At 48.1% G+C, this 22,669-nt stretch overlaps 1 protein-coding gene across 1 annotated transcript in view; it reads right to left on the bottom strand.

The window, feature by feature from the left end:
• Positions 1 to 3,048: 3,048 nt before the first annotated feature.
• Fa2h (fatty acid 2-hydroxylase) overlaps positions 3,049 to 22,669 on the bottom strand; it is a 52,747-nt gene continuing 33,126 nt past the window's right edge. Inside the window, exons 3-7 of the mRNA XM_028768725.1 lie at positions 13,279 to 13,421; positions 12,615 to 12,721; positions 6,740 to 6,912; positions 5,467 to 5,719; positions 3,049 to 4,112 (exon numbers count right to left, since the gene is read on the bottom strand). Coding sequence (XP_028624558.1) covers positions 4,033 to 4,112; positions 5,467 to 5,719; positions 6,740 to 6,912; positions 12,615 to 12,721; positions 13,279 to 13,421 — 756 coding nt within the window. The 3' untranslated portion in view covers positions 3,049 to 4,032. The remainder of the gene's footprint in view (positions 4,113 to 5,466; positions 5,720 to 6,739; positions 6,913 to 12,614; positions 12,722 to 13,278; positions 13,422 to 22,669) is intronic.

Genomic DNA, 22,669 nt, shown 5'->3' with positions numbered 1-22,669 from the left:
TCCACTGTTGGCGGTGCCATCCCTAGGCTGGTGGTCCTGGGTTCTATAAGAAAGCAGGCTGAGCAAGCCATGAAAGCAAGCCAGTAGGTAGCACCCTTCCATGATCTCCGCATCAGCTCCTATATAGCAACGTGGAAGTGTAAGCTAAATAAACCCTTTCTTCCCCAAGTTTCTTTGGCCATGGTGTTTCATCAGAGCAATAGAAACTCTGATGAGAACACCTTCCTTATGGTTGTTCTTCTTAGGGTATTGAGCAAAATTTTAATTTCATTAATTTTCTTTTGATTTTAAAGATTTCATTTTGTATTTGTGTGTCATGTAGCCAGAAACCAAACAGCTGAAGCTATTTCTTTTTTCTTTTTTTTTTTTTTTTTTTTTTGTGTTTTTCGAGACAGGGTTTCTCTGTGTAGCCCTGGCTGTCCTGGAACTCACTCTGTAGACCAGGCTGGCCTCGAACTCAGAAATCCACCTGCCTCTGCCTCCCAAGTGCTGGGATTAAAGGCGTGCGCCACCACCGCCCGGCCAGCTGAAGCTATTTCAACCTTGGACTTTCACCCTCCAAAAACGGTCATTGAAATCAACTTCTTTTCTTAATAAAGTACCTACTCTCAGGCATTTTGTTATAGCTACACAAAATGGACTAATACAGTTGGATGATGGGGGTAGCTTTTAATAAAGACAGGTGACGCCCCTGAAGGTAATCCTAAGCCAATGGGGGAAGGGAGTGACAAATTCATAAAGACTGTGGTGTCTTGTCTTCAAATAGATAAACCTGGCATGTTTATCTAATGCTTCTCAAAGTTAACCCTCCCCTAACCCCTGCTCCTTATCTCTCAATCATGTCCTGTGTCATATTCACTGTAGTTCTTGTTGGAGGATTTGCATTCCAGAAAGCCTAAAAGAAGCTAGGAACCCCTCCTTTATATGTTAGCCAGAACAAGAGATTTCCTTCTGTGTTCTTCAAGCTCACGTGTGTGTGTGTGTGTGTGTGTGTCTGTCTGTCTGTCTGTGATGAAGATGGGAGGAGTCCCAGAATTTTCCAAGTTTTACACTTATTGTGCAATAAGCCTTATAGATACAACTCATTCATTGCGCAGAATACCTTCAAAGGAAACTCCAGCCTCTGAGGCTGCTTGGGCATCCATATGAGAGTATCCATTTCTTCCTCAAACAGTAGATGAGATAGGAAAGTCAGTCAAGAGAACAAGACGGGAAGGGAGCTCTGAGGACTGTCCTAACAAGGCAGGCCTGCATGCTGTCACCAGAGGGCAGCAGAGTCCAGGGACTAGAAGAAGAGGCAAAAATCCAAATGTTTCTAGGCACATCAGATGGAGACAAGGTTGACTTAAACTGGGCTTTGCTACAAGTTGCTTATTTTTCTGTGTACAAGACGAAAGGATACAAAGTTCAAAGCAGAGATCAGAGCCCAGAGCTAAAGGAAGAATCCAATGGAACAGAATCGAGGGGGTAGTTCCTCCAGCCACCCAAAGAGCCAATGATCTGGGGAGTGCTAACACCTGGGTGGGGCTAGGTGTTCGATAGAGAAATCAGGCAAGGACAATTGCTAGATCAATAACGGACAACTTGTGTATTTGCTTTGTTTTGATCAGAATTTAAACAGTTCTTTTGGGCAAGCTTTCTTGATTTTTCTGTTGATGTTGGATAGATTGTTTAAATGCTATTGCCCTTGGCTACCACCTGTAGCCAGCTTTTGCTACTTGGTGGGTTCTTTAATCTTCCACCCTTCTCCACCCCATTTCTCCCGCTGTTTCAAGCCCCTAACACTAGATAGGAGAGAAAAAAAGGATGGGGGAGGAAAAGGGGAGACGTTATTGTTAGACTTCTTCCTGCTGCTTAGGAGTTTCATCTTCAGGATATCTAATTTCTTCTTGTTTCTGTTTCTTCTTTGCACATGACTACCTTAAAAAAAAAAAGAAAAAGAAAAAACAACAGCCCACTCTTGGGGCCCTAGCATTCATATACTCTCTGAAGAGTTCCCACAATTCCCAGAGTCACACAATCACCGAAACTATCTGCCACTGTCAATCTGGAGGCCCTGCTAGAGCAAGAGGCAAATCATAGTCAGCAGCTGTGGACAATCTGAAGCAGTCCCCTATCCTACACCTGGTCACAGTGCAGAGACCAAGAGACCGAGTGGTCAGCCCTAAACAGGACATCTATGTGAACTCCACACCACCATGCTCAGGGAACATGACAGAAGAGGAGGCGTAAAGAATGAGGGATGCTGCGGAGATGCTGTCTTCTGGACGTATGTTTATTGAAATCATGATCTCTCAGCAGCTGAGGTCACTTGCGTAAGACCTACCCAAGATCGAGTTAGCCAAAATCCCAGCACAGATGAGGGAGATGATTGCCAGGCTAGAGTTTATACTGAGGAACTGTGGGCAGTGGATAGTTGAGGGACGGAGAACTTTTTGGTTTTTCATTGTTTGTTTGTTGTTTGAGATGGGAGTTCTCTGTGCAGCCCTTGCTGTCCTGGAACTTACTTTGTAGACCAGACAGGCATTGAACTCAAGATCTGTTTCCGCCTCTGCTGGGATTAAAGGTGTGCACTATGACTCCCAGCCTGTCAGTCAGCTTTTTATTATCCATTCCCCAGCAACTGGGTACAGCTTGCTCGCTGTGGTAACATCTTTCTCCTTCTGGACCAGTGTCCCTCCTTCCCAATGATGACAGAGTCCAGTCACCATCGACAAACACCAATGGGTCTTTGTTGGTTTCTTCTCAATGTTTTATTTTTCAAAATATACAATTTATTTACATCTTTATTTCACAACTGCAGTTTTGTATATTTATCCCAAAATCTCTAGATAGCTTCACCGTAAACAGTACAAATCATAGACTGGTCACACTGCCTCTCTTTAGCCTTTGCACCCATTGGGGTTTTTGACAAGTTTCAAGTAGTAATCGCGTATGGGTAAGAAAGGAACAAAAAGGAAGGCAAGATGATTTTTTTTTCTTTTTTACATAAGCTCAATACATAGGATTAGAAAGGGCCATCTGACCAGCTACTTCATTTGGGGCCAGATTAAGAATATTTATGTAGTTTATAAATAAGGCTTGGGGAGCAGTGAGGGATCTGGTTACAAGAAAGGACGGTCTGGGAGGAGGGGAGGGTGATAAGGCACCACAGAAAAGCCCCTTCTTGGCTTCAGGAGGCACTGCTGGGAGGGTCCTGAGTGAGGACAGGTTTCTACCTGTGCAGGTGGAGACCAAGTATGGGTGGGGCTCTCACCAACGCAGACTTCTCCAGACTCTGTTGGGGAGCTGTTTTGTGGTTCTTGGGGGAGAGGGGAGACAGAGAAAGCCACGGTTGATTCCCAAAGACAAGGGCCAGGGTTCCTGTCAGCCTTGTAGAGGATGCCAGATACCCTCATGTTTTCTGCCCAGGTAGATAAGTGCTGGATTACTTCCGCTGAAGCAGCTGATAGCACAGCTGGTATCTGGGGTTGGCAGGGCCCAGAGCCGCTGTCCTGGGGTCTGGGAATGGCCTGTGGGAGACATCATGCTGTCTCTTCTTAGAATAGCCCTTCATTTACTTCTGACCCATCAAACTCTCTCAAAGAAGGCCAGGAGAGTACGATGTGGCCACAGGCCTGTACACCATGCTTCTACTGTGGCACTGGTCCCTCTGCTGCATGGGGAAGCTCCCAGGGAGCCCAGGGTTCTAAGGCACAGGTGGGGTCAGTTTCCTTCATGCCCCTTGGGACCATTGTCTGGACCCTGAAACAACACTGAGGGCTGAAGCTTAGGCAGGAATGCCAATGGGTAGGTCATCATTCTCTGGGAATGAGCCAGTCCCTAAGGGCCACTTGGCTATCAAGAGGATGCTATCCTCACACAGTAAGCCAGAAGGGAAGTCCTGCTTTCAGGTCTCCACCAAGCCCCAGGGCTAGACAGAGCCCATCCTGCCTGGCTCAGCTGACCTCAGCAGGTCTGGGTGGAGGTGGGGATAGGACAGGGATACAGGCTGGGGATAGACCGAGGGCAGAACAGAGGGTCTAGGGGTTGTCACTGCATCTTCGGGTGGGCTTCCTCTGGAATGAGGGTGTGGAAGAAGTAATCCCACAGTTTAGTGCTGATGCCAAACCCTGCAGAGGGAGACAAACGGGACAGAGGATGAGGTGCTGGCAGAAGAGAAGAAAGACATTTACCTGGGGAAGTAGCTCTAGGGAAGACTCAACACCCAGGGACCAAGGACCAAACGCCTGTGTTTGTCTTGTTTCCAGGTTGGCTTGGCCCTACCTGTATTCCCAGGTTTCCCCTGCCCCCAGCTTCCCTCTTCCTTGCTGGGACAAGTCCATTCCTATCTGGGGAGTTGTTCCTGGAAAGCCAGCCTCCCAGACATCAGACACTGCCTTCTTTTCATTTGGTCTCAGCTCCAGTGACTCCTGCAGAAACCTGTTTCTTGAATTCATTATTTGGGCTTTATGTGTCAGCATGGTAGTTACAAGAATCACTTGACTAACGAGTCCTGGGAGTGTGGCTAGGATTTCACTCAATTCAAACTATTTTAAGCTTTGATGTGAACTCAAATATTTGACTCAGTTACTGGATAACTCAACTTGAAGCAACTTATATTGATGAATCTGCATTATTATTATTACTATTATTATTATATATTATTATTCATTACTATATGTACATTGGTGTTTTTCCTGACTATATGTGTGTGTGGGGGGGCATCAGATCCCCTGGAATTGGCAGTCACAGACAATTGTGAGCTGCCAGGTAGGTGCTGGGAATTGAACTCGGGGCCTCTGGAAGAGGAGTAGTGCTCTTAACCACTGGGCCATCTCTGCAGCCCCCACCAATCTGTCTTTTTAGTTGCAGATTTTTATAGATCAAGTATTTCTGATGAAAATTTAGCATATGAATTGAGATGTGTTCTCAGTACAAAATAGACTTAGTGTAAGAGAATGTAAGCTAACACACACACACACACACATACACACACACACATACACACACACACACACACACACACACACACACACACACATATATATATATATGTTCTTTATGTCAATTACAAGATGGTAATCCTTTGGTTATGCTGGTTAAATATCTTTTTTTCTGTTTCGTTTGAGACAGAGTCTCACTATATAGCTCTGGTTGGACTAGAACTCCCTACCTAGGCCAGGCTAGCCTGGAACTCACAGAGATCTTCTTGCCTTGGCCTCCAGAGTACTGGGTTTAAAGGCATGCACTACCACTCCCCAGCCTAATGCTTTCTTGCTTTATTTTCTTTATGACACTAAACTACTGTCTGAGATCATCTTTGCCATGTATTGGTTTCCCTGCTTGCCCCTCTCTGCATAGCTGTCTATACAAATGAGCTCTCTGTATAGGCCATTCCCTGGATGGAGCCCGGCTCTTAGTTGGGGCTGAATCTGCCAAATAGGTCACTAAACAAAAGTCAAGGCCGGGGAGGCTCAGCCTTACCTGATTTCTGGTATTCGAAGTGATGTTTGACATGGTGGGCCTTCATGTTGTACAGGTAGGAACCCTTGTGTGGTGAGCCAAAGTGCAGGTAGTAATGGGTCATGTCGTAGAGGACATAGCCCAGGAGACCCCCAGCAAAGAGGATGCCTGCCACAGTCTCAGGGAGAATGAGCCGCAGGAACACATAGAAGAAGGCAATTACTACAGAGGCTGGCACTGGGGGGAAGACCAGACGGGAGCCATCAAAGGGTGCCTGTTGGCAGAGAGGTGAGGGTGTCAGAGGCAGCCAAAGGCCGGTGGCCTATCTGTGTCTATGGCATGTCAGAGTGGAGATGCTTCTTCTAAAGAATGGAGTGGAGCAGCTGGGTGTTCCAATGAGGGGATAGTGACCTGTCCTGCAAAGGCCTGGTATCTTTGTTTGCTTTGAGACGGGTAGGTCAACATGCCTGAAAGACCCAGATAAAGTGTTCCGTTCCTTATTTCATAGTCAGGATGGGACCTGGCAAACTTCCCAAGGGTACACCATCTCCTAAGACCACTTGGGTTCTGGGATTTGTTTGCTACTAGCCAGAAGCCATTACCTCAAATACCCAAATACCAGGTCCTTTGTTACAGGGCTTTCAGGAGACTGAGGTCTGATGCTGTATGGGAGAGCCGTGCATCAGCAGCCTGGGTAGACTGTGGTGAGGGGACCTTAGAAGTTGAGCATGATGCTTCCCCGACCCGATTCCTCAACCGGAGGCTTCTTTGTTGAAAAGGGTTTACAGGGAGCCATAGAATCAGAGCCCAAGTCTTTGGCTCATGACCCTCAAAGGAAGAGGGCTGATTACTCGGTTCCTTAATCTCCCCCAAGCTTCAGTTTCTCCTGTGGAATAGGACCACAGGCATGCCATCTTCAGAAGATAGCTTTACCAGCATGAGGGGTTTTGTCTGTTTTGTTCATTGAAGTCTGGTTCAATACCTGGAGCATTCCAACAACATTGCTGGGTGAGTGGATGAGTTGTGAGCTTTAAAGATGATGACGGATCTGGGGGATGCGGGTGTGTACCACACTAGAGCATGTACACACCTGGCACACACCGTCCCTACCTGGCTCGGATCAGAATGTCCAACCCAGCCACCCCTCTGAGAAATCTCAAAGCGTTCTTGGTTTCCGTCACTTCCAGCCCAGAACTGGATTCTCTGGAAGGCTCGTGGGAGCTGGTGGTAGCCTCAGGGCTTTGTTGAGCTGGCTGCATGTGTTGGGGCCTAGAGTGGGACCCACCCTGCTCACCTTGTGGTGCTGGCCATGCATGACAAAATGCAGCATGATGAGGTAATGGCTGTTGCTGGGGGGCTTCATATGGAACAGGAAGCGGTGGATGAGGTACTCCACAAGAGTCCAGATGAGCATGCCCAGCACGAAGAGGCCTATGAACACGGACTCTGGCACCACCATTGAATAATCTGCAGTGGAGAGAGGTGGTCAGGGTTGATGAATGCCATGCACACCTGTGTCGGGTGGCTCCCGAGTCCTTCACTTGTCACCCAGGCTAACTTGGGTGTTGTTGCCCTCTGCTTAGTAGCTGTGGGCAGGCCACATCAAAAAGCCCCGTGGTAAGGTGGGAAGGCGGCTTTGAGGCTCCGTAGTGGGCTTGGGAAGGGCTCTTTACTAGGTTGGTCAGAGAGCCAATGTTTCCCAATGGGGACTGTAGGAGGCACAACTCTGGCTGAATGCTGGATCTCTACCTAGAAGGGTGACTCAGTAGCACAGGAGAAGAAAAGGAGACCATCTTGAAAGAGCTACCAGAGCCAGTAGTCGCTGATGGGAGAAATGAGCAACTGGGGACCATGTGTAAAGGTCACATGGGCAGGAAGGACAGGAAAATCTAAATACAGAAATGTCAATAGACTTTCGATCACAGTGTCTGAGGGGAAAGATCAGCTTGAATGGATGTGGAGAGGCTGTCCAGGATATCTTCAGGGTCAAAGTCCTTGAGATCCAGCCCTCTGATGACATCCTGCAGTTCTTTGGGCTCTGGTTTCTGCTCTTGTCTAGGCTCTTCTATGTCTGTCTCACCTTCTTGGCTTTACCCTTGTGATGGTTAGTGTTCACTGTCAACCTGACTGGATTTAACATCTCCATGGAAATGTACCTCTGTGTGTTTCTGCGAGGGTGTTTCCAGAAACTTTTATACTGAATGGGGAATAGCTCTCCCACTCCCTGCCTGTGGGCATGAAATGACCAGTGGATTCATGCCCCTGCTCCAAGACCTCCCAGCTGTGATAGACTAGCCTCAAACTGGGAGACAAACCAATCACTCTTATCAGATGTTGTGTCAGGGCCGTTAAAAAACTAATTGTACATCCCTCTTCTTTCTACTGCAGTTTCTCTCTCTCTCTCTCTCTCTCTCTCTCTCTCTCTCTCTCTCGCTCTCGCTCTCGCTCTCGCTCTCGCTCTCTCTCTCTCTCTCAAAATAGCCTTATTATAAGATATAATCTTAAGGGGCTGGAGAGGTGGCTCAGTGATTAAGAGCACTGGCTGCTTTTCCAGAGGTCCTGAGTTCAATGCAACCACATGATGGCTCACAATCATCTGTAATGGGCTCAGATGCCTTTTCCTGGTGTCTGAAGAGAGCAACAGTGTACTCACATACATAAAATAAATCTCTCTCTATGTATATGTATATGTATATGTATATATGTATATGATCTTAAGCATAACATAGTTGTGCATGCCTGTAATTCCAATAACTGGGAGGCCAAGGCAGAAGAATCAGTAGTTTAAAATCAGTTTGGGCTACACAATGTGAGCCTGTCTCACAAAATTTTCTTGTACTACACATTTCACCCATAAAGAGATAGTTCAGTGGATTGTTTTGGTTGTTGTTGTTTGTTTGTTTGTTTTTAGGAGATTTTGAGTTGTGTGCCCATTCTCATTCAAGTGATGGGACTGGATGTCCCTTCTCAGCTCTACTGTGGAAACTATGCCTCTGTCCCTTGGATTGAAGCCTTCATTCTCCACACTCTCTGTAACTGAGTTTAGTCACAGGCTGGCAACCCCCAGATCTACACTTCCAGTCCGCCTTTGGTATCTCCACATGGGGTACATAGGACCCCAGAACTAACATTCCCAAACGAAGCGGACTACCTTCCTCTTTCTTTGGCTCTCACTCCTCCAGGCTAGTTATTGGGGTGTCCTCCTCTGGGGATACCCACTTGTTACTAAAGTGATAAGTTATTATCTTTCTTCCCTTCTTCCGGTGGTGACCAGGACCTGTCACCCCACCCACTTCAGATCTTCTTGGCAAAGTGAAAGCAGCCATGGGCAAGCCCCATAGAGTGCCTGCTTCCATTTATGTGAAAGTCCGGCCCAAGTGCATTCATGGACAGAAAGAGTGGAGGCCACTGAGGGGAGAAGGGTAGAGAACAGGGAGCAACTGAGCTTCCTTCTGAGGCGTTAGGATGCTCGGGGCTAGATAGGGGTGGTACCTGAACTGAAGGCCACTGAGCTTTTCAAATTAAAATGGTTTCACGATATATGAATCTTGTCTCCGTTGGCATTTGTCTGTTTCCTTATTTATTATCGAAATACCCCCCCCCATAAGCATATGGCTTGTGGAGGAGGAGGAGTATATAGTTGTTTTTCCTGACAGCCTCCTCAGTGCTAAAATTACAGCCTGCACCACTATGTGCAATCTGTAATTTAAATCTAGTTGTCTACCCACTCATCCATCTTAGTTCACTATTTTTCTTTCTAGATATTTATTTTTAAGTGTGTGTGAGTGTGCGCACACACATGCGCACACACACACAGGTGCACAAGAAAACAAGAGATCTCTGATCTATTGGAGCTAGAATTACAGAAAGGCCATCAGCTGCCTGACATGGGTGCAGGGACCAATCCCAAGTCCTCTGTTAGTTAGAGCAGTGCAATCTCTTCAACCTCACGTCACGGTTCTGAATCCCACTACCTTACCACCTATTGGCTCCCAAGGCAGAGTCGGACCTCCACACCTGCTTCTATACTTTGTTAAGTCATTCTGTGATACCTCATGGCCTTTAAACAAAGTCTAGTCCCCACCCCCCGCCACACACAACATTCCATATCCCTCAAGTCATGTCCTCCAGACATGTCACCTGTCTGGAGGTCGAGTCAAAACACTAGTGGTTCCTTAGATGTGCCATGTCCTTTTCTCCTGCACACGCACGCACACACACACACACACACACACAATTTTGCTGATGCTCTCTTCCCTGGAGTCCCCTTGCCTTTTTTATCCCTGGGGATCAGCTCACGTGGTCCACACAGATGTCTTTACCCACTTCTGGCTGGCTCGTGCATCCTGCTCTGCCCTCGGGTACCACTCTCAAGCACTAGGTACTGTACTGCCATTTGGTACTTTGCCCCCAACTTGGTAAGTTTTTTATGAGTGAGTTCTTCTCTATGTGTCCAGTGCTTAACACAGCAGGTTCACAGAGATTTATCGGGAGAGGAAAGGGGTAGAGAAAGACCACTGTAGGTTTGTGCCTGGATGAACGTTGATCTGGGTCACCCTAGGAGCAGACAGGGCTCAGAGGGAGACAGCATTGGGAGGTCCCTCTGAAGGACCCAGGTCATCTGTACACTGTAGGCAGGCCCAGGTGCAATGGGAGGGAGAAATCCTGAGCAGATGGGAAACAGGAATAACCACTAGCTTTTTGCCTAGAGTCTGGCGGTTCTTATTTACATTAGCTGTCCCAGAGCTGCATGGCGAGGCTGTCATTTTGACAAATGGCTCCAAGTGAATCTCCAGGTGCTCGGGAATTACCCTTCCCCTGGGCATGAACATGAGATGCTTTCCAGAGGCTCCCAGAGGTCCCCTAGGCTCCGCTGCTCTGAGGCTGGTGTCTTCCTTGAGCTCGTTCTCATTTCTTTCAGGATGTCATTTGCCCAGCAGCTGCCATGGGACCCCACTGAGTGTCCCTTTACCTTGCTTTGAGAGGTCTTATTTGCTCTGCCTGTGACTTGTGCCTTGCATGGCGATCTGCGGACTGAGGAATGCACGGGGCAATGTGTCTCTCACGTCACGTTGCCGGCACGGTGGCCACCGGCTCACTAGCCTGCCACACTGGACCTTTATTACACAGGCACGTTTTAGCTGTCTGCAGAGGCCGGTGGTGCTGCAAAGCCCTCAAATCACTATCCCGGCCATGCAGAACAGCCCTTTCCTATAGGTCAAGCCTCGCCCCGCCTCCTCGCCCCAGCATCACCCAGTCTGCCCATCCGGATGGAGCTGGTACTGAGTGGCATCTCTGGAGAAATCCAGTAGAGGGACCTGGGCCAAAGCTTTAGGGTCCCCTTCCCCCTCTGGCCACCAGCCCTGGCTGCCCTGCCACTGTTGGTAATTGTTAGGGGAGTGCTGGGCAGACAGTGGGCGATTCAGCGAGCAGTCCTCTGAGCAACAAGCCCTGTGCTGTGCCTGAGCTATTCAGCGTGGGCCGAAAGGGTAACTGTGGCTAAGTACACGGTAACCCTCTGGGCTCTGGGCTGGGTTGTGGGGGCACTTTCCACAGCTTGCTCATCTCCCACACTATCTTGGGTGAGGCAGATAAACCGAGGGTCTCAAGGCTGTGGGAGGCCCTTGACTTGCTGCTCTTAGGGAGATGAAGGATGAAGGGAAGCCTCTGTGTGTGGAGGAAGGAAACTGTCTGGTGCATGTCGGGGACAAACTGTGATCAGACGAGGGAAAGTAATACCCTTCAGGTGCCAGGCAGATTAGTTGGTCAGGAGGCTGAGGTAAGCATCAAGTTTGTGAACCAAGATGGTAGAGCAGCCATTCTGAGAAACTCAGTTCTGTGTTCTTTGGATAATAGCCCATGTCAAACTCTCTCTGTCCCCTGTCCCCTAACTAGAGGCTGAGAGAATAGCTGTTCTCCACGTCCCAGGCTACAGTGACCCTGAGTCAGTCGCTCATTTAACTTTAGGGTAGGCTAACTGGTCAGCGAACCTCAGGGGTCTATGTGTCTCTGTCTCCTGAGCTCTGGGATCACACGGGCTCACTGCCCAGCCTGGCTGTTTATAAAGAATCAGGTGCCTGTGCATGTGTGACTAACACTTTACCAACAGGATTATCTCCCCAGTCCCTTCCTCAACTGTATTTTTAGTTAATTTTTAAAAACCCTGGGAGATAACATTGTAGGCACACAACCATGTACTATGTGATGTTTTGACACATGTATACAGTCTGGAATAACTTTGTTCCCGCAGCTCTGAGAGGACAGAACAATAGAGGAATCTCAAGGAAGTCCCTGGTCTGGCACAGACTCCACAGTAAGAGGGGATCGGGTATCACTGCAGGCTCGGCTTCTGTCCTGTGGCCGTTTTGAGGACAGTCTATGGTGTAGCATATTTTTCTCCCATGTTCTCCTCCAATCTGATGTGAGCACAGACTCATCTGATTTCAGCTGTGCCACCTCATACACTGCTTTCATATCTATCTATCTATCTATCTATCTATCTATCTATCTATCTATTCATCTAACTATCTATGTATCATCTATTGCCTTTTGAGACAGAGACTCATTATATAACCCTGGCTGGCCTTGGATATGCTATAGTAAATGAGATTGGCCTCCAGCTTACAGTAAGTCACTTCCTTGTCTTTGTTCTTGAAGCGCTAGGGTTACAGGGATGCACCACCATGCCTGGTCTTCCTTTAGCCTCTCAATGAGGAATTCTAGGCTGTACATTCTCTGTCATCTGAATTGAGACAGAGCCTCACTATGCAGCTCTGACTGCCCTGGGACTGGTAATGTATGTAAGAATAGCCTCAATTTGTAAGGATACCCCTGTCTCCACTCCGTACAGCTGAGATTATTGAGCAGGGGCTGTACCCGCCACACCTAGCATATCCTCTGTTCTCAATCTCAGGGAGAAGTTCCTTTCCTCTGTCTTTTTATTGTTGTGACATTTGATGATACCATTTTGTTTAGTTTCTGCTCATGTGACGCTCATTTTTGTATCCATGGGTTGGGGAGGACAACTTTTTTTTTTCCATGTTAAGTCCCACTTTAAAGTGTTTGTGATGTGGTTTTCTATGCCCATAGAAACTCAAGACCATGGAGCACAGTTTCCTGCCTTCAAGACCCATGGGAACAAGTCAGGGAGAAGCCAGTTGTAGCGTTACCTCTTGTGAATGATGCGAAGAGCCGGATGTTGTCCTGGGTGAGGGTTCGGTAGTAGGACCAGCTGAGGTACAGCACCAGGGGCACCCAGATGATGGGGACACTATACCTGCAGGAGGGTCATGGGGTGAGAGAGATATACATGTGGGGGAAGGGGCAGACGACACGATCCAGCTTCGAAAACATTTTAACGATGGAGGAAGGAAGGCAATGTGAAGGACTGTGGTCCAAAGGGACAGTGGTGTGAAGAGCAGAGGAAAAGAGAATCAGAGCCGTGAGTCCATCTGCCCTTTGAGATGAGTCTTGAGCAGAAAAGAATTATGGGATACTACAGTTACTGACTCTGGGCAGCTATATATAGACACTGACCTCTTGTGGCAGGAGGAACTAATTGCAGGAAATTTTGTTTCCGTGGGCATTAGAGTCTTCTAACCCTATACAGAAGTTTGGAAAAGAGCAGGTGCAGGCACAAAGAAGGATGTTACCCAGATGGGAGATAAAACCATGTGCAGGAATTGATTATGGATATAGCCTGCCCAACCATCCCCAATAATTTACAGGATGTCCTTTATTATAAGGAGAGACCCAACTGTTCCCTGCTTCTATATTTTACCGGTATTATCAGAGGAGAGGGGTGACCCACTCCAGACCCTGCATGGTGCTCACCAGACAGTCTTGGAGAAGGCCTCGATGAGGTCTGAGTGGAAGAGGCGAATGGGCCTGGCCACTGGCTGGTGAACCCACTCATCGTACTTTTCCCCCAAGTGGCCCACCTGCCACAGGAGAGGTTTCTGCCAGTCCACCAGGTCCTGCAAGAGACAAATCAACACCTTGGGATTCTGTCTGCTTCCTCATCTTGGTTAGAACATCCTGTTCCTTGGCACCATCTCAGAGAGGGAATCCATACCTAACCATACTGCCCCTTCCAGTCCCAGGATTTGGAATCCAGATCAGACTAAGAAAGCTTAGGCCAAGAACCATCAGATGCCAGTTCCTCCCACTGGAGTTGCTAAGTTGGTAGGGTAAGTCTGGAGTTACCATCGGAGCTCAGCTAATATCTCAGACAGTGTCAAGTACGGCTGAACCAAGAGTTAGAGAGGTTGAAACCTGCTGATAATATCTTAAGAGCCCATGCTGGACTTCATACATACAAAAATCAGTATGTTCTACATTGCTGGGGCCTACATCATAAATGAACGAGGCCCTTTATCCTCCAGTGCCGACTTTCTTCTTAATGTTGCCCTAGATAATTCATTCATCCACTCACTGAAGTAATAACTCACTCAATCAGTTGCTTAACACTTGATTTTTGTGCAGTTTGATTTTTGTGACTATACACATGGGTGTGCTATGTGCTGGGAAGAATCAACATGTATGGAAGAGATCACCTTTGTTTCGCACAGCGTGGAGCTTAGCATGAAGACTCTGGAGTCAATCCTGGGCTCAAATCCTGGCACTACCACTCAGTGTGTGACTTTGGGAAAATTATATGAACTTTTGGGAACCCAGTTCCCTCAGCTATAAAACAGAATAACAGAAGTGTCAGTGGAAGGTATTTTGCAGGACAAAGCACGTTAAGCCAGGCGGTTTAGTGCTGATTCAATGATGCCACAATTCAGAGGCAAGAGGACGGGCACAGTGCCCATATTTAGGGTAAGCGAGAGAGACTTGGAAGGTGGTTTGGGATTTGTTTGTCACATGTAAGATTTGGCTAGGTGGGGAGGGTAATGGCTGAGAGCATACAGGCACAGATCTGGAGCTGAGAACAAGTGTGACCCACGTTACAGACAAGCTCCTTGACACTGCTCTGTGGATTGCAGAAAGAAGCCTGCTGAGGGCTTAACAGGACACTCCATTCAGGTCTTGGACTTGGTGTTTCATCTACCTGACCAGCTTTTTCTCAGACACACGATACAAACCTCAGCGGCACTCACAGGCTCACTCCCAGAGAAAAGATCAGAGACCCTATTTATTTTTCGAATTTAAATATTTATTTTTATGCATATTAGTGTTTCTGTGTGTGTATTGTGTGTGTGTGTGTGTGTGTGTGTGTGAGAGAGAGAGAGAGAGAGAGAGAGAGAGAGAGCGCATGAAGGTCAGAAAAAGGCACTGGATCCCCAAATCTGAAGTTACAGGCGGCTATGATCTTCCTGTTTTAAGTGCAGGGAACTAAATCTGAGTTCTGAGCCATCTCTAGTCCCCAGAAACTCTATTTGTATTTGTGACACACACACACAAATCACACATAGCTTTAAATCTGTGTTCTGATTTACAGAGTACAATATGAATTATCAATAGATTAACATGGACATATAGTGAAGAAATGTGTCCAAAGGTTTACTCATAGGATTTCAGAGCCAGAGTTCATGAGACGTCTTTCTTGTGGGGAACAAGATGTACTTGGAGATTTCTGATGACCTAGTGTATTGAATAAGTTTAATTTGTATTCCAAACAGTAAAAGAGCAATGAACTTAAAGTCAGGGGCCCATATTAAAATCCTGTCCTTGTTGCTCATCTGCTGGGAGACTCTGAGCAAGCATCTGTCTGTACCTCTCAGAGCCGCTCAGTTTCTTGTATGTAAAGCTGGTAGCCCAATAACCCACAGAGTGGAGATCTTCAATACAGGAGATCAATCTTCATCAAAGGGAAGTGGCCACCGCAGGAGGAAGGGGGGAAGGACAGGGAAGAGAAGGAGAGAAAGGACAAGCAAGCCTTGGGGAGGGGGGGGGGAGGGGGAGAGGGAGGGGGAGGGGGACTCACAGTGATGTGGGAAACCTGCCTGCTCTTCCTTCACAGGCTTCCTTGACAAAGCTGGCTCAGCCCCAACAGGTCTCCCAGGAACCGGCCCTTGTGTGCTCCCAGCCTCTCTGAAGCTCTTCTACTGTTGCTACCAGAGGCTTGGGAAAGGGCATGAGGGTTCTGGAACAGGGAGCTGAGGAGTCACTCTAGTGTTTGTGATGAAGGCAAGAGGTACAGACCTCACTCGGTTGCCACTCTCCTCCTGACCGTCTCCTTAACTTCATGCCTTGGTCCAGTGATACAGGCAATCTCATGACTTCCATGTTTATCCAGGGTCTCCAAGTATGCACACATGTATACTTTATACCAGGAAAAAGAACGGAAGGAACCTTCTGGTAGAGCATGTATATACCTTATCTTGTAGTGAAGATATCTGCAGAGCCTCACCCTAGAAGGGCTGGCACAAGGCCACATGAGAACTCAGCCTTCACTGGGCATGTGCCATATGCCAACCACGATTATAAGAACTCTACATGGCTTAAGGCACTCACTCATTTCTTAACATTCCCAGCTGGACAGATAACTACAATTACTGTCATCTGCAGATGTGACACTGATCTGTTAAGGTTGTCCTGGTGTATCTTCTTGTTGAATTGCCCATTTACTTCAGGGGGAGGAGTCTCCTGAGTCCCCCATAGTGTTCAGGGCCCTGAAGTCCCTAGGGTCTAACACTTGTGGACTAAGCACTTTGTCAGCAACCTCTGAGTCATCTCTTCATCCCAGATTTGTTTACGTTTATGCTTCTTCTCTGCCTTCTATCTCTGCTGTACTTTCTTTTTTGTTTTTGTTTTTTTGTTTTGTTTTGTTTTTGAGACAGGGTTTCTCTGTGTAGCCCTGGCTGTCCTGGAACTCACTCTGTAGACCAGGCTGGCCTCAAACTCAGAAATCCGCCTGCCTCTGCCTCCCAAGTGCTGGGATTAAAGGCGGGCGCCACCACCGCCCGGCTCCGCTGTCCTTTCCTTCTTGTCTTATTTGCCATAATTTTGTGTTTTACTTTTAAGAAATTTTAAACATGTTATCTATCTGTGTTGTATGTGTGTATATGCTTGTGTGGGGGTGCATGTATGCCACAGTGGATTTATGGAAGTCAGGGGACAACTTCTGAGACTTACTTTACTCCTTCCATGATATGGATTTCCAGGAGCTGAACCTAGATTACCAAATCAGATTGGAGTCTTACCTGATAGACCATCTTACCCTGCCTGCGTTAACTATTTTAAAAATGCTTTAAATTAACACCTTCATTAACACTACATTTTTAGTGATGTCTCTAGATTTCTCCTTCTAGTTGTTGTCTAAGGGCAATACCTGCATCTTTTTGTTTTATAATTACCTGTCTCAGATGAGAGCCCTGGACCTTCTGTGTTCCTCATGACACCCATACACCTAAGTTTCATTTGTGCATTTAATATGGCCTTAGATGTTTTAAGAAAACAACTACGTAGGGTCAGTGAGATGGCTCAGTGGGTTCAGGCACAGATGACCTGAGTTCAATCCCTGGGACCAACATGGCAGAAGGAGATAACTGACTCCCCCAGCTTGTCTTTTGACCTCCCACAAGTGCTACAGCACACATATGCACCCCAATAAATGCATGTAATTAAAAAAAAAACCAAACATTGGGCTGGAGAGATGGCTCAGCAGTTAGGAGCACTGGCTGTTCTTCCAGAGGTCCTGAGTTCAATTCCCAGCAACCACATGGTGGCTCACAACCATCTGTAATGGGATCCGAGGTCCTCTTCTGACATGCAAGGTGTACATGCAGGCAGAGTGCTGTATACATGATAAATAAATCTTAAAAAAGTATATAGTTATCACTCAGAGGTGTGGCCAGGTGAGCCTCCTCTCTCTACCCAAAAAAGCGATTTTTTTGTTTTGTTTTGTTTTGAGACAGGGTTTTTCTGTGTGGTGGTCTTCCCTTTGACGTCCTATTGCCCATTTGACCTGTCTTGGTAGACCAGTGGGCCCTGACACCTTCTCCACAGGGCAGGTTGCTGTCTACGGTCAGTGCCAACGCTGCCTGTGATCTGCTCATTTTTTTTTTTTACCCCTCACTGCTGAGGTAGTCTTCCTTGGTACCCAGGAAGGGTCACTTGACTCTGGGGGGCTGCAGACCTTGCCTGTACCCCCATAAACATCCCTCTCATCATTAAGGGCCAACAGCAATAATTTTACAATAGGGTCTTTGTCCTGTTATTCCATGGGTGTAAAGTGACACGTCCATACAGGTACAGAAGTGCAAGCCCGCTGACTTTCTCCTATGCTTGGAGTAACTCTATTGAGGCCCAGAAGGGTGGCTCTTGAAGGGCTGAGTCGGTTGATTGTAGAGTGAAAACCTCTTTATTCCCTCCTGTAGCTCGGTTTGTTTGATTTTTTTTTTTTTAAAGAATTACATTTCTTAAATTTGTGTGTGAGTGCATGCATGTGTACAAGCTCTTGTGAGAGTGTGTCACAGGGCACTAGCAGGTCGAAGACAGTCTCCAGGAGGTTGGTTTTCTCCCTATACCACATTGGTCCTGGAGATTGAACTCAGGTTGCCGGGGTTGGCACCAAAGGCCTTCAATGGCTGAGCTGACTCATAGGCTCTCCTGGTGGTGTATTCTGAGACAGGATCTTTTTATGCTATAGAGCCCTGGATGACCTGGATTTTACTATGTAGACAACGCTGTCCTCAGATTTGAGACAGTTCTCCTGCCTCTGCCTCTCAAATGATGAAATTACAGGCATGTGTTACCGGTATCTGTAGCATCGTCAAAACAGGTTCCCAAGAGCTAAGCCCTTCACCTGGTGCTAGGTCCTCCCTTCAGCCAGTGCTAGGCCCTGGTTTAGCTGCTACGTGCATACTGTCCCCCCACCCCCCACCCCCAGCTTTCTTCTAGTCCTCCTTACTGAAGGGCAGCATCTTCCCCATGTGGGAACAGGTTCTCACTTGCTGGTCATTCTCAACACGGCAGCTGGCAGAAAGCTGATTTCGAGATGGGGTAAAGCTGGCCGACTGCCTAGGTAGAATCTAATGAGATATAAAGGAGCTAATTCCTTCTTTACCGGGCACACACTTTCTTGGCCCCCTGCCGTCTCATGCAAATGGCTTTCTCCACTGAGCCGGCGCCTTGGGCTAGTTCTCCCACTCCATGCTGGCTAAGGCTTGGGGCACAGAGGGAAGACACTGTAAAGGTCTAGGGCCACCGTAGGAGGTTGGTAGGGGAAAGGAGAGAAAAAAATAGGACACAGGTCATGCCTCCAGCTCCCAGGCATCTGGAGACTTCTGTGCCTCCGTTCACTTTGAGCCGGTGGGACCTGATATGCGTAATAGGCAAGTGTAGTGCTCAGTGCAGGGCTGTGTGGATGAAAATGAAGATATGCTCAGAAACTACTCTGTAAGGGGCAGGTTACTGGGCTCGGGGTCTTCAGTGGTTTATAGACCTGAGCAACAGGCCGGGGCTAGCATGCAGACGCAAGTCAGTGAGTGTCTAGGCCAAGCATCTTGTGTACCCCATGCCCTTCCCCCAACCCAGCTCCGCCCCTGCCCAGCCAGGAAGGGGGAGGCTGATCCTGGCTATGCCAGGAATGCAGCTGGCAGCAGCGTGCAAGCAGGAGGAAAGGGCAGCCTGCTACCCAGAGAGTGGGCAGAGGGCCTGCTGCCAGGGTGAGGAGAGGCTGCCTCTGCTTTCCTTCTCATTCCCTAGATTCCCTTCCTCCTGGGCAGCACAGGACGCTCCTCTGGGGCTGCCTCAACCTACCAGCAGGAGCTCAGGGTCTGCTTCTCCCTAGGGGAGCAATAGCAAGAGGTGGTGGCTGCCTGGTGCCAGTAGCTCCTCCCTCTGCCATGGGCTCAAGCAATTATTTAAGGAAAAGTCCAGCGAACCCCAGAGCATCTACTCTAGGTCATCTTTCTGAGCCGGGGAGGCAGAGGAAACAACAGGCCAGTGGGGAGAGACTCTGAGGATAGAAAACTCCCTCCCTAGGAGTCCTGGCCACCTTTTCTACATCCTAGTGATAAGCCATCCTGGGGTCTCACGGCATACTCATTATCCTTCATAAGCCTTAATCTACAGATTGCTGGGGACTGTGATAACCTCACATTACAGGTGATAATATTGAAGGCTGCCTGCTCAGCACAGATGCTAGGGTTGGACCTGACCCTGAGCACGGAGCTCAGAACCTGAGTTCTTAGCACCTGGAGACCTAGACCACCAATCAGTGAAATCAGGGCTTCTCAGCTGTGAATTCCCCAGCCCAGGGCTGTGGGGATTCTGCCGCAGTGCCTAGTGTTAGCTGGAGCATCGGGCTGGTTGGCTGTGGTTCTGCCAGGATTGGTGCAGACCTCTCCTGAGCACAAGAGGAGGGACAAACACAAGACCACTGTGGGGTAGCTCTGGATCATTTGGCTTCCCCTCTGGTAGTCTGTGTCTCTCTACTCAGGATACATGAAGTCTGGGGAGTTGGCAAAGTACCCAGAAGTGAGCCAAGCTAGAGCTCACGGTCTGGAGCTTTATCATTTCATAGGTGTGGGTTTGCCATGGTGTCCTTGTTTTGACCCAAGTCCTTGTTGACTTTCGTTAGAACCTCCAAAGAACAGAGCCCATCTGGACAACAGGAGCGCTTTGGCAGCTCTGTAGATCCGAGGAACTCCTGGTGTTAATTAAGGTTACGTAATGGTATTGAGGTCCGGGCAGGGACTTGGAGGAACTGAGCACTATACTGTCTAGGTAGTGTGAAGACAGATGTTCATGCGTGCTTGTAGGTCTCTGTGCTTGCACATGTATATGAGTAAAAACGCACCTATGTGCCTATGGGTGTGGAAGACAGAGGTAGACCTTAGGTATCTTCATATTATTTACTTATTCATTTATTTACTTATTTATTTTGAGACATAGCTTACTGAAATTGGAGTTCACTGATTGGCTAGACTGGCTGGCTCACAAAGGTTGGCCTGTCTACCCCTCTCCAGCACTGAGATTACAGATGCATATATGTAGGTGCTGGGACTTGAACTCAGGTCTTCATGCTTGTATGGTTTCGATATCTCCCCAGCTACACTGATGCATTCTGATTGGTGATGTACCTGGCTGGATGATTCTCTCCCTGTCTCTTGAGGGGAAAGGGTAGCCTATGTCCACTGACAGCCTCACCAAGATGAAGGAAGTGGGTGATGTTGGAGTCTGGTTTAAGTTGAGGCAGATGAGAAAGAATATGTGGTTACTTTGTAAATATCTCCAGAAGCTATTTGGTTTTGTCCTTCCTTTCTGTAATCCTCTCTCTCGGTTTAGGGCTCAGACTCACTTTGGGCCAGAGGGGAGGTGAAAGGACTTCAAGATACATGCAAGGCACTGCAGAGAAAGGGGCTCACTAGGTATGGTCAGCCAGGCAACCTGCTATTTGGGTTGCTTTCCTGTGGCTAATCTACGGTTAACATGGCAGCGAGGATGCTTAGCTGCTGGCCAAGTAACATTGGTGGGAGACTTTGGCTCTACCTCACAAGTCACATGCTTTGGCTCCTGGCATTTTATTTGTTTGTTATTTGGTTGGCTGGTTTTGTTTGATTTGTTTGGTTTTGGCATGGTTTCTCTGTGTAGCCTCGGCTGTCTGGGGATTCATTTTATAGACCAGGCTGGCCTTGAACTCAGAGATCTAATTCCTTCTGCCTCCCAAGTGCTGGAATTAAAGACACATGCACCACCACTCCTGGCTGGCTCCTGACGTTAACAGGAACAAGTTAAATTACAGATGATTCGTGAAAAATGCTTGGCTCAAGTACAAACTCAACAGCAAAATTGTTAATTCAGTCAGGCATGATGGTGCACACCTTTAACCGGAGTACTCAGGGAGGCAGAAGAAGCAGTAGGTGGATCTCTGTGACTTCAAGGTTAGCCTGGGCTACATAGAAAGCTCTGGGCCAGCCAATGATACTTAGTGGGAGTGTGTCTCAAAAAGAAAGAAACCCACCCGAAGCCGTGCTAATCTGATGCTTCTCTGTTGCCTAGAGGTTCCTGGAGGAGATGCTTCAGAAGACCCCTTAAATCCCATCAGCTCTGCCTGCTTCCTAGGAGGCTGGCACCCCACTGCCTTTCAAAATGCAATGGGTACAGAAGGCTAACCAGGGAGGGCTCTGAAAAGAACACAGTGGTAAGTAGCCTAAAGACGAGGCAGGCTGAAGGGAGGTGTGCCCAGGAGTCAAGAGTGATGGGGAACTGTGGTACCAGGCTAGCTTGGGTCTCGAAGACATCTGGCCATGGGAAGATCTGGGTGTGGGAAGGAGCTGCAGCCTTGTTCTTTTACCTCCTAAGGAAGCCTGAGTTCTACTCAGTTGAGAGATTCAAGAGGTAATCTAGATCATTCTGGTAAAATTCCACAGGGAGCCTGAAAGTCAGACGCACCTTGCCTCCTGCGGTGTGGCACCAGAGACTCTTGCTTTTTGCTCCTTTCAGATTCTTCTACTCCCAACTCAGCAGGGTGAGCCTAGTTTCTCCTCACTCCTCCCAGCCTGACTTATTTGGTTTCCTCCACTTTTAGGGCCAGGGAAGCTGGACCCTGGCAGCCCATGTCTCCCTTCCTTGGCAGCACCCAGAGGTTTTCCCTCTGGGAGTCCTCCCCTTGCAAACTCAGCCTTGGCCTGCAGACCCTCTGTGGCCAAGACAAAGCCTCATTGGTGTCTTTCCAAAGCTTCTGATGTGGTCAGAAACAAACAGAGCTGATAGCTCCTGTCTCTTCCTTCCCAAGGGGCTGGGGAAGGCTTGATGGTGAGACAGCAGGGGACTCTTTTGAGAAGAGAAGAGAAAAATAAAACCAAAAAGAGAAGAATGGAGAGGAAGGGCAGTAAAGGAGGAGAGGGGAGGCCAGAGCACTCTACTCCACCCAGGAAGCAGGGACCAGGATGGCCTTGCCAGGGTGGATGGGCTGGGGTGGGGACAGCAGTAAGGGGACTCAGGTGGAAGGCTGCTCCCTGCCAGAGTAGTAAGGATCCCTTATTGTAGGCCATTCTTAGTCCCTTTCTCTCAGTCCAGGGACACAGGAAGGAAGGAGAGAGAGAGAGAGAGAGAGAGAGAGAGAGAGAGAGAGAAAGAGAGAGAGAGAAAGAAAGAATGTATGTGTGTGTGTATAAAACAATGAGAAAGAGATGAGGAGGGTGAGTAAGGCCCACCTGTCTGATTTGCCAGGAGCTAGACCAGGAGTGTGCTAGGGGATGGCACCCTCTTCCCCTCTGTATAGTGTTCCTTCTTCCCTCTGTATAGTGTTCCTTCTCCCCCTCTGTATAGT

Source organism: Grammomys surdaster, unplaced genomic scaffold, assembly GCF_004785775.1.
Source record: "Grammomys surdaster isolate TR1022 unplaced genomic scaffold, NIH_TR_1.0 187, whole genome shotgun sequence".
Taxonomy (NCBI): domain Eukaryota; kingdom Metazoa; phylum Chordata; class Mammalia; order Rodentia; family Muridae; genus Grammomys; species Grammomys surdaster.
Note: the sequence above shows the minus strand (reverse complement) of the source record. Positions and strands in the feature narration are given on the sequence as shown.